Raw genomic sequence first — 12,594 nt, 5'->3', positions numbered from 1 at the left:
TCTTCTGAATATTTTCTGTTTTCATCTTCATTCCTCTCTTTTAACCCAAACTCAGTGCCAAACTAACATCTGCAGTGGGCTACTGAGCTTGTGTTTTTTCCTGTTTTCAGACTGTGACATCACCAGTCAGTGAGCTCCCTGTGACAGCACACCCTTCCTGTGGCTCTCTTAAATGCACATAACTTATCTTTATGGCAGTATTTTATACTTAAACATGCAGAAAATAAATTTGACACACCACAAATCATAAATTCCTCCTATATGCCGCATAATGCTGGCTCATGCAGGCCAGTCCAGAACTGGCAGTTAATATGCTCCTCTAATCATGTTGCTCCAAAGACAGTGCATTACAAAATGCATTACAGTAAGACATCATGCTGCCACACACACACACACACACAGACTTCCAGCACGTTCTGCCAATCTGGACTGGGGGAGCAAACCAAATATTTATGGCTCTCAGTCTGGAGCCGAGTAGCTCGAGCTTTTATCCTCCAAGAAACTGCATCCGTTCAGTCCTGGACACTTCATTAAACCAATTCTGAGTAATCAATGCTCAAATACTCAGTCCACTCCAGGTCACTCCAGCAGCTCAGAGAAGTGGCGAGAAGTATTTGGACCCAGAATCACACAAAACAATGGAACATTCGTTAAACACTGCCTTACTCTGACACGCACAAAAAGAATAAATCACCCTAAATCATGTGACTCCGAAAACAACTCATTATTCTGGACACACAACAACACAGAAACTGTTTTCTGGACTGATCGACCACACACAGAAACCTCTAGGCCTGGACAAAGTAGATAAAACACCACAATACTGAAAATATACTGAATTAGCTTGACTAAGCTATAGAGAGTTAAAGTTCTGACGGTGGAGGACTAGTTTTGACCATATGACCTATTTCAGCCCATTATGACATCATCTAAAAACACTTGGAACATATCCTAAACATGAAAGAAAAACAGAACTCTGTGAATGAAATATTTAGTGCATATTTGAAGTACACAATCATTGTTTTAATTAATTGTTGAGTGAAAACATTGTAAATATTTTGTGCCTTTTTCCAAGATATTTAACACATCACAGACTCAATTTCCCAACTTTTCTGGAAATGGGTCTTGTAATTGTGCTGGCTTTCCTGACATCATATTGACACCTTGATCATTTTTTAATTATTATTATTTTTTATAACAATGCTCGTTTTAGACTTTTCAAACCTCACGAAAAACAAAATAGTGACAACATCAATCATCAATATACAAGGTTTAGTCCCATCACCAAAACTTAAAAGTAATTAAGTAAGCAATATACTGCAGTCCTAAAACATCCTCAACTGTGATTTTTCACTGAAAGTGAGGGAAGCCGAGGTTGTGTTTGAGACAGGAAGCTCCACACCTCCAGAATCTGACAGAGGAGTGTTGGCTCAGTGCCAGTCAAACCCTGAGAAACTCTAACAGCCCTCTCCGCATTCCTGCTGCCATCTCTCACACTGGGGTTTGTTATCGGTCGCAGAAGCAGAAACACGATTCCAGTTCCTCAGAATAAACCACACTGGCTCAGTGACTCAGGCACTAGACGGGCCCTTACACGCAAGAGCGGGATTAGGAAAAAGAAAAGGAGCGTTTATAACCGCGAGCCATGGAGAAAACATGGGAAAGAACAGCAGGCATAGTCAGTCTCACTACGGCAAAGTGTGAACATAACTTACACTTAAACTCCTAAAAGGGGTCATTTGGGGTGGGGAGGTCACAAGGACTGATATTCTGGGACCATGTCGATACAAAATATGCGAAAACGTGACAGTACTTGTTTTCTATGGTACCACAGCCATCATATGTACACATTATCTTAATATTCAATAATAACATACATCATCCCAGGGCTACTTCCTACAGACTCTTATTTTGTTTCTCCTCAGACGAATAATGATTTCTGAGTAATTTACTCAAGTCAAACATCTACATAATTTCCATATGAATAAAATATATAAAAGCAACATTCAGAACTCAAGTCTCAATCCAAATGTATTTTGTTACAGAGTATAACTTTCCCCTAAATCGTTCAGCCTTGTGTTGTGATTATACAATTGAAGCAAAAAGTTAATCGAAGTTAGCCACAGCCAAGTTAATTACACCCACCAACAGTCAGTGAAGCAACACATCTTTGAAAATAGACAATGGTCATGACGCCACATAAGGCTCAGGTCACACCAAGGTTCTACTGGACTTTTACGACCCTTCACCCAAGTGTCACAGGGACAGACTACACCCACCACAGCAGAAGGGAAATAACACATTATTCCCCATTGAAAGATATTAAACTGGCTTTCCATGTTTTAGATAATAAGAATATTATTGACTAGGCTAGTGGACAGAGGGTCCATCATCCACAGCAAAGCTTATGATGTCTTGTGACTATCTGAAACTACTCATTAGGAGCACACAGTGCAGCATGAAACCAAACGGGACGCCCAAAAGCAGCTGAACATAGCCGAAGGACACCTTGCCCATCGCTAACCCTCAGCAAGAGAGGTATACGGGTGTGGAGCAATGGAACTGTCCTCTCTGAAGTGATGGAGCTGTGTTTGTGTCTGACTTCACTAATATTTGTGTGACTGAATGCTATCAAATCACACAGAAATGTTCTGAAATCTAGTGTAAAGCCTTTCCAGGCGAGAGGGGACAGAGGGGGTCTGTTTTTGGTGTAAAAACTCAAGTAAAGGCAGGAATGCTGTAGTTACCTATGAGCGCCTGGAAGAGGTTGCTCTGGAAGATGTCGATGACTCTCTGGATGGAGGTCCTCAGCTGTCTGTCCTCTACGCTGTTGAGTTTGGTTCTGTATTCCTCCAACAGCACCAGAGCTCGCTGAGCATCTACACACACACACACACACACATACTTATTATCCAACACTGAAATACTGGGACATTCACATGGAAAACTAGTGTAATAAAATGGAATAAAAGCATCATTTAACTCAGGGATTTGTCTGGAGACCAAACAGCTAATGCTTCTGGGAATTATAAAATTAGAAAACACAGAGACATAACCACAGAAGAACTGGAAGAACTACAATACTGCCCTATCAGGCAGACAGAGAGTCAGCTTAGCTCAGAAAACACTTTATGGGCGGCTCCACGATGACAGCAGCCCTCTGCGTGTGAAGATTTAGTTCAAATCTCTGCAACATGATCAGCTCAGAGGGCTGCTGAATGTTTTACAGGATCTAGAGTTGCAACTCACAACTCCAGCAGCAGCACACTTTCACTTACGACTGGACTCTGGACTCCTACAGCCCTCCGTGCTGGACATTGTGGTCATTTTAGTTGCTTTATTTACACCCCTGGCATAGGGGTGAATGATATGTAGAAATATCATAATCACGATACTTAGGGTATTTTTTAAGAAAAGTAATATCCTGACACCTAATTGAGATTAATCTTGTACAAATTTTCACATACTGTTTGCCATAAAGTACGACATATACTATACACCACTTACAGCACTCTACTTCCATTACTGTACGTCAAATAAATAACATTAAAACACTGTTCCTGTTCTCTTCTTGTTAAATATACAGTTGGTCAGTCAGTGTTCTTCAACTTTTGACAATATTTTCGAGAAAGTACCATTAAAATAACAATTAAATCTGAATTTTCTGGCTTTGTGCAAAAGTTTGGGTACACCACGTCAAGTCAAGGACTGCAGTTATATCTAAGGGAAAATAAACTCCTAAACATTTTTCTGTAAAGTAAATTTGTTATTTATACACCGAACGTAACACACGGAATTTAACAATTTACAAAATGCACTAAAGTAAGAAAACAACGTGGCCAGTGAACATTTATGGCACGTATTACATTTTATGGCAAAATAATGCACTACAAATGGCAGAGAAAAACCAATCTACTTTGTTTACTTCCATTCATTGTAAATCACTGGAGCAAGGGTGGACACATTTCTGCACAAGACTTTAACAAAGTAAAGCTCATGAACAGAGTGTGGGAATGAGGTTAGTGGGGTTACTTTCTGAATCAGGTGTAAATGGAGCAGGAGAGGGAAGGATTGGGAAACAGAGGCTTATGCAATAGCTCACAGTTCAGTTCACACACAAGTCCGCAGAGGTCATGTGTCAATTACAGTTTTCTGTGCTGCTTTCGTGACATCACATCTTATTTTTCTTGTGATCTTAAAATAACACAAGGTTTCCTCTAGATCATAAGTTATCAGTCTTGTGACCTCAGGGTGGAATATGATGTTCTCTTTCGGGTTAAAACTTAATTTTCATTCTGAAGTTCAACAACTTCAGGTATTTCAAGAAAAAAAAAAGAACCATGTTCAATTATTATCTTGAGCTCACAAGAAAATGCAGTTTTCATCTCATGATACTACCTCCTGGAAACAGCTTATTTATCTGGGGAAAAACCATGTGTTATCTTGAAGGCAGGAGAAATGTAAGTAGTGTTCTCGAGACAACAGCACAGAAAAATAAATATCTTTAATCTTGGTCTTACTGAGGATTTGAGGGATTTAAAAAAATTCAAAACTCACCTTTTCTCCTCACTGGCATTTTCAGGCTGGGGAGGGAGGGTCCAACAAAAATGCCCCAAAAATCCCCAAATGCCCCTCACTCCAGACCACTTTCCCAAGCACAAAAGGGGGCTAATGGGGAGGGGGGGGGGGAATCAGATGCCCCTCTTTGGCACCAGGTCCAAATATTTATCCACCAAACATGAAAAGAAGAGTGGGACAGGACTAAAAGAGAATAAAATGGACTTTAAAACAAGTCTAAAATGCACGAGACCACCCACAGACTTCACTAGATTATTGCATTCCTTCTCCAGCTTCATAAAGATTAGGGAAAACAGTTAAATCCAGCAGTTTTCCAGCTTTTCCAGGTCTTCCCAAGCCTTCTCCAGCTTTTCTCCGGACACTTCAGGCTCTACTGAGTTCAGTGCATGACGAAAAACACTCTCTCACACACACACCCATGCACGCGCGCAAACACGCACGCATGCATGCATTCACACACATATACATACATACACACATACACTCACACAGACACACACTGACGTTGCAACACCAAGGGAAAAAAACAAACTCCAAAGCTGCAAGTGCACCCCTCTGCAACAATCACGCGCACTTTAACGCCCTCATCCTCGGCGCGCGGCGTCCGCGAGTGTCCCACACCTTCTCTCCTCCCTCCCTCTGTCTTTCTCTGTCTCTTCCTGTGCTTCCCTCACTCCGACACCCTCTCTATCTCCGTCTCTCTGTCCCTCTTCTCTCCCCCTCTCTCTTCCTTCTTTCCCCCTCCGTGTATATGTCACAAATTCCAAACTTTCCTCCAAAATGGCGTCGCGAGCTCGGCGGAGCGTCACGTGGCTTTCTTAAAGGAGAATCCAAACTTTGTCACCGAGCGTCCAGAGTTCGAAGGGGAAGTCCACGCAATTTTCAGACATTCCTATCAACTCAAATGGACAAGGGAGCAACTGGTGCCTCGCTGTCCGTGGAGCCTCATGAGTCAGTGCCTTAAAGGCGGGGTTCTTACGTAAACTCTAAAATCTGTAACTGACCTGTTGAGAGACACACAAAAAACAATGTGTGACAACAATATACGTTGTTGACAACAATATGTGACAGAAAGTAAGCCTAAAATTACAAATGGATATTCACTGCACTTGTAGCCAATTTGAGCTATAGTCAACTAACTTTTTTCTGCATCCCAGTAAACAAGGAACGTCCCTGGATTTTTCAAAATTGGTCTAAATGTAGTCAGTCCGTCAAGGACAAATTTTAAACGTCAATGGACGTGCAAAATCCATCTTAATAAGTCAGTTAAGTGGTGACCAATTAATAACGCCAATGGACGTCCAAAATGCATTTATACAAGTCAGTTATTCCGGGACCGATTAATAAGCTACGTCGAAAATACGTCTGATAGTCGTCTTTTTAGCGTCTTTTCAAATTTCATATTCAACTTTAAGAAAACATTGATTTGACGGCAGTCATTACATTATTTCACCGTTGAATCAATGGCTAAATGTTTACTGGAATCTTATTAAATGTATCTTTTAATGGTAGTTAACATTATGCTAAAATTCACTAGCTGTAATAATTACAACATTTGTAGACAACAGAATGAAAAACCTGGGGACACAGTGGCTCATTCTGGTCAGAATTAATACATTAAATGTGCACTAGTCAGTTTCACTGGTCTATGTTATTGTAGTTCACTTACCTAGCCAACAGAGGTCGCATCCCCAACCCCAACAAATTTACTAGTTCATTAGTCAAGGCAACTTCCAACAGCAAAGCTGGCAAACCACAACCGCACAGACAGCCGGTTTGTGAAACAGGTTTCTCCTAGACACAAAATGTGTCTTATACTTATAGTGTGCTCTCAAAGCTAGAAAACAGTCCTTAAAAATAACTTAACTGAGTTTTCTGTACTTGCGAAGTTATGACTGTTTATTCAGAGAGTGTACATTTGTCTTCTGAGATTCTGTAATGTTGACAAAGGCAAAATATTGGTAAATCTGAAGAACAAATATTGTGGGATTGTTACAGAGCACTGAATATTCCACACCATACATTCTATACCCTTCTTATTTTCTTCTTTCTCTCTCTCCCTGAGCTTCCTGAGTGGTTCAGTGTTGATGTGATGCTCTGCTCCTGCTCTGACCTGGATTGCCCCCTTGTGCTACCTGCTTGCATGGGACAGTTTAGTCCAAATTGATATTAAAACAAATGGACTATCCTCCAAATGGGACCCCAACACACCCCCACCCCCACTAACAAACACACACACACACACACAAGAACACTAAGCATGTGTCCAGCACTCACATCTTCACACTCATGTCTCTCACACTCATGTCTGGTTCCTATCACTGCCATTCAGAACAATTCTGATTGAGTTTCACACCATGTCACTCTTCTTGACTTTCCATTTTGATGATTTTATTATGCAGAATTGCCTATATTCTGTGGCGTTTCCCTTTAACTTTGCTAATATGAACCCATACCACACCATCTTTTCTCTGTGTGTTTTGACTTTACTACCTTGCAGTGATAAGCTGTGTCCTAAAGTTTGTAGACGTGTACATATTCAATGTCTGGTATTGGTGTTGGATGATCAACTCTAGCTCTCACTCATCTCAATGGCAAAGGATGGATCTCCATTACTCCAGGGAATACAGTTCCACTGCTCCAAAGCATTCTGAGTTGTTTTGTACATCTCTAGCCCATGCTTAGCTTGAGGCATGGTGACATTAGGCTGCTCCAGAGCATCTACATTTCTACGGAAAAATTCAACATCTAGAAAAGCATCTATATTTGGACATGGTAAATAATGTGTAAAATGGCACTATCTTTTGGGTCATATGGACCTTAGGTTCGTATGGACCAATGTAGAGGGCCTGATTGGATGATCTAGACATCATATGACTGTTTCTGTGCCAGTACAAACAGGATACATGACTAAAACATGTCTTTGCTAATTGGATGCTAACAACCTCCATTGCTCAGTGTTAGCATCTGGACCTAAAATGGCTCTAAAGCACGAGTGGCTCCGGATGCTCGCTGGCCTCTCAGAACTAACGTGTATCGACACAAACAGCTAAAGCTGTGTCCCAGATTAGAAAGCAGTGGTGGTAAAAGAGCATTTTATTTTTAGATGGTCATGTTTTATGAATGACCCTCTCTGATCTGAGGCCACCTCTTCCTCTGTGTGTGGAGGAGTAGCTGGCTCCCTATTGTGCTTTATGTTGTCCATTTCACTACAAAAAATAGAACACTGTATGTCCAAAAAATTGAATACACCTCTTGTGACTAGAGTTCAGACACTTTATGGTACACGGGGGTTCAGCTGTACACACAGTGTGTGTGTGATCTCCACAGAAAACCATAAAATTACATCCAATTTAACATTGATATTTTCAATAATTTACAGATGAATAGGTTTGAATGAGTGATCCTTACTAATGATTTTGTGAGTGAGTGCCACCAAATATTCATAAATATGCTCCAAATATCTTTCAAGGAGAGTGACATAAAAAGCTAAAGAGACAAACTGGCTATTAGCAGAGAAATATTAAACAGCAATGTTGTATAAGAAGTTGTTTACAAACATTTAGCCGTATAGAGCGGCCTGTGATTGACGTCTACACTGACTGGAAGTGGCAAGGCCTTAAATAGCAGGAAAATGGATCAGCTTTTAGAATAAAATACATTTTTTTTTACTAATTGTGAATCTATACTCAATGTAACCCATCCACACTTTCAAGCACACGATGTTTACTTAACGTCATCCAACCCATCTGGCCCTGGCAGACAGTAATATGATTATGGCAGCTGTTTTTCAGTCATTTCTGGACAAATTGCTCATAAATAATCTTGGCATAAGACAGGATTTTGGCAGCGCTGGGTTTAAGCGCAGTCAGACGGCATTCTGTCAACAGCCAGGCAAAGTGAATCAGAATTTCACAGCAGAAAGCCATGCAGGAATCACACTAGAGAGTTATGACACAATTTATTCATGGAGCTTTCAGTGTCAATGAAACTATTCAGCCGTAGACTTTAGGATAGGACTCTTTCTTCATAATCAGCAGGTCCTCATGGGTCACTTAGACTGTATCAGTAATGATGAGGTTAACCTTGTAGCTTAATTCGTGAGCTTTATTATGAAATATGAGAACCCACTGAGAAGAACTAAGCTTCAGATGTGGCATACTTTCTAAGAACCTTAAGAACACATCTAAGAAAAAGGAGGAAAACCCCTAAAAGCGAGGAGCACTTAAATAAACAAAGACTCAAAAGGAGAAACCCTTCACACACACAAGGACCAATAGTAGGGACTCAACATGGGAACTCAACCTCCTCTGGTCAGGTAGCACCAGATGGCCAAACAAATGCAGCACAGGTTATGAAAGTAATAGAATAATGGATTTGCCCTTTTAAATCCTCACTGTTGTTCCTTGTGCCTTTAGGATGTGTGCTCTTTAAAGTCAAAGTTTAAAGTTTCTTTTGAGGCTTTGTCCCTCTGAGATGAAGAGACTTTAATTATTGAGATGTATTATTATGATAACTTTATAGGCGCTCTGTATGTAAATAGAGTTTATTATCTTTATTCCACAATGTCTCATGAAAGAAACCAAGCAGTAAACAAGGTAATTGACTGTGTGAATATGAATGGCCTGTCATTACGCCAACACACAACTGATGTTGAGACAAAGCCATTTTCCCATTCCTGCTGCATTCAGTGCTTCCAAACAAAAGGAAGAAAAATGCGAGTGGTTCAAGAGAGCTAAGGAGATTCTCTATTACAGCTTCAGGAACTCATTAGGGGCTACGTGCATCTAAGTGGTGATATTTATTTTTTATCAAATAACTGAAATCCATTCATTAGAATAAAATTTGTGTTTATTTACGTGCAATTGTTTTATGTTTCATGTTTTACAAATGAACCAGAACAAAATTTATTTTTGACATAATCTAAAAAACAGCAGATCCACATACCAACGGATGTTTTTTTTTGGATTGTAGAAATTACTGGAGCACCTGGAGGAAACCTATGCAGACACAAGGAGAACACACCACACTCCTCACAGACAGTAACCAAGACCAAAACACAGGATCTAGAGCTGTGTGGCAGCAACATACCTGCTGTGCCACCATGCCAGACCAATTAAAATTAAAGATATCTTTGGACACAGAATGTTTTTTCTGAGAGCGGGACAAACATGGTGGACGTTTTTGTGTAAATTTGGAGTTCAGCAGTTTTTGTTGTAAGAGAAATCTTAATCAAGCTGTGGTTAAAATTTAATTTTAATATATCAATTTTGGCTAGGGTTCGACTCCCATCTTGGGCTTGAATGCCACACTATTCTAGTAAAGAGTCCTAGGACAAGACTCCTAACATTGAATTACCATCTTTAAGATAAAGTTGCTCTGGATAAGTATCTGTGTTGAATGCTGTAAATATAAACAATGCCTCCAAATTTGGATCTCACTGCAAATCAGACGAATCATTTTGTCTTGAATGAGTACTTTGTAAATGGCTGTTGTTATTTTTGGCTGAAGACCGCCATGGGCATGGTGGCCCAACTCCATGTCAGTGCTGTAGGGCAAGATTTCCTTGTAATCTATTCAAGCCCATGGTCTCTGATTAGATGATAGTTAGGGGCAAGAGCTTAAAGTGTTTGTGAATGGCCAGATGGCAACAGGCAAATCCCACCTTACATCATAAAATAAGTCTGTTAGTGTAATCCCCTGCAGCAGAATTAATACACAAGACAGCAATTCTTAACAGCATCCAACCAGGGGCTTGGATGGGAATTACAGAAAAGTGAAACACACAATACGGTCAGAGAGCAGAAACTTAACAGGCCTTAGTATTGAGCCCTGTGGTACTATTCTATCCCATTCACGTACGTTTTAACATTTTAGGACATGATACTTTACATGTAAAAATGTATATCCTTTATTCTCTTAGTGCATAGACTAATAAAAATCCATTTCTGTATTTTTCTAAAGTGAATAAAATCATGAAGTGTTTGTTCTTAAATAAATAAATAAATAAATAAATAAAATCTGGATATTTAAGTCAGTCATAAAACGCCCACGTAGTCAAACATTACATACAGAAACATTAATACAAAAGTACAGGGCCTCCTCTTTATAAAATATCATTGTATATACAGTATTAACATTACAGGCTTTGCTTTCAACATAATGGCCACAGGCACTGTTTTCCTCCACTGTGTTGACACTAAAGCTCTTACTGAAGCAGTCAGTCATCAATGGCACAATGGCCACTCAGTCACTAGACATTTCTCTCAATGGGCCCTCACTTCACTAAGATAATGTCCTCCATATAAATACCACAATTTAAAGAAAGTAACATACACTGAAAATCCAGCGATGTCTCTGACCGTTAGTTTACTTTACTGTTTAGAAATGATTCGTTGGTACCAGACAAATAAATCTCCAACCCTTATTAGGATTCAAGTACCAATATGTTGAATCCTGAAATGCTTTGGCAGTGACACCACCTGCAGTGCCACCTTGACATGCTTTATTAAATGTAATTATAATCAAATATTATTAATTTGAACATTGCTAAGTCTGATACATCACTGCTGTATGATTCACTGCTGTCTGTGGTAAACCCTGTTCTGTTTATTAGTGTAATCTGAGCTCACTGGATCCATCTCTTGATTTGAAGTAATCCCAGCTGTGTTCAGATTATCTACAACAATGGAGTGAATTAGCAGCCTCCAGGGATTAGTCCTGTTTGGACAGACGCTGACAAGGTGGCACAAATCAATGAAACATGGGGCTTGGAGAATAATACCATAAACCAGACTGACAGCCTAAATAGTGCATTGACAATACGCCTGCACAGTCGACTTTATTAGAAACACCTCAAAGAGCCAAAATCCATATTTTAAAAAGGTATTGGCACTTGCATAAAAGAATAAAATGAATGAAAACTGAGATAAGTAAATGCAGTTGAGCAAATGCAGTTTGAGCAGTTACTACCCACCTTTACAACAAGCTTGTAACACCAGTCTCTTGGCAGTTTATTGGAAACACTAGTATTGTATCTCCACACATGGTCCACCATCCACTATACAGGTGTAAAATTACAGACTGTAGTACATTTGTTGCTGAACAATTAATCAGCACTCATTCTACCCCATTTATCATCAGGTAAAGCCTTTGGTGCAGGTCCTGAAATCCTAACCAATGGTAGCATTGGCTTATGTGTAGCAGCCTAGACACCAGAGTGGTACTATGCAGTATCAACTTGTTCCCACTGTTGAACTAAAACTGACAGAAATGGTTCTATTGTAATTAATCTGAAGGCCCTGAAATTACCCCATGGGTCACTACTAGGTTCCAATTCGTCCACTTTCCAAAAATGGAGCTAAGAGCAGCTCAGAAGTCAAAAGCTGTCCCTTGATTAAGAACAAAAGTACAGCAAATGAACACAAATTTGGTTCACAATATTGTACACAATCTCTAATAATAAACCGGCCAGTGTGGGTCAATCAAAAGAACATAGTCTTTTGTGATAGTATAAATCATTCTGGGAAAGATTTGGCCTATTACTGACTACATTAAAATGGTAGTATATGCAATTTGATCTATTCCGTTCATTTTACATTCACTCAGCCTGGTTTTCCATCATGTTTATGAGCTGATGGTGTGTGAGTTTCCTGAACTACACTGAGCCCAGTGTGGACTTACCCACTTTATTACTACTGGAATTCATTACCAGGGCTTTATTGGCTCAGCTGGAGTGTGTGTGCTGCATGTACTAGAGTGGCAAATCTAAATAGGTACATTATTGGGTACTTTTTTTCAGTCAAAATACTTAAAATACAATAATTTAAATGAAAAACAAAAAAGGGCCTAGAACTGAGCCCTGTGGCACTTTTCTGTTTCATGCACTTAGAAGCCTGTTCGTATGGACTAGTGACAGTGTACTTTACAGCTATCTTACTCCTGGCTAGCACCTAATGATTCCAGGTAGGCTCCAGGCCCACTGCAAACCTGATCGGGATGAAGCAGTTACAGAAA

General features: G+C 39.8%; 1 protein-coding gene across 9 annotated transcripts in view; it reads right to left on the bottom strand.

Annotated features, from left to right (window-relative positions):
- LOC136678622 (discs large homolog 1-like protein) overlaps nucleotides 1–5,301 on the bottom strand; it is a 105,597-nt gene extending 100,296 nt beyond the window's left edge. For all 9 annotated transcript variants that reach the window (XM_066656686.1, XM_066656675.1, XM_066656679.1 and 6 more), the window contains exons 1-2: nucleotides 4,558–5,301; nucleotides 2,748–2,879 (exon numbers count right to left, since the gene is read on the bottom strand). In XM_066656686.1, the coding sequence (XP_066512783.1) occupies nucleotides 2,748–2,879; nucleotides 4,558–4,576 (151 nt within the window). In that variant the 5' untranslated portion in view covers nucleotides 4,577–5,301. The remainder of the gene's footprint in view (nucleotides 1–2,747; nucleotides 2,880–4,557) is intronic.
- Between the last annotated feature and the right edge of the window lie 7,293 nt (nucleotides 5,302–12,594).

Source organism: Hoplias malabaricus, chromosome Y (genome assembly GCF_029633855.1).
Source record: "Hoplias malabaricus isolate fHopMal1 chromosome Y, fHopMal1.hap1, whole genome shotgun sequence".
NCBI lineage: Eukaryota > Metazoa > Chordata > Actinopteri > Characiformes > Erythrinidae > Hoplias > Hoplias malabaricus.
This window is presented reverse-complemented; position numbering and strand designations above follow the sequence as displayed.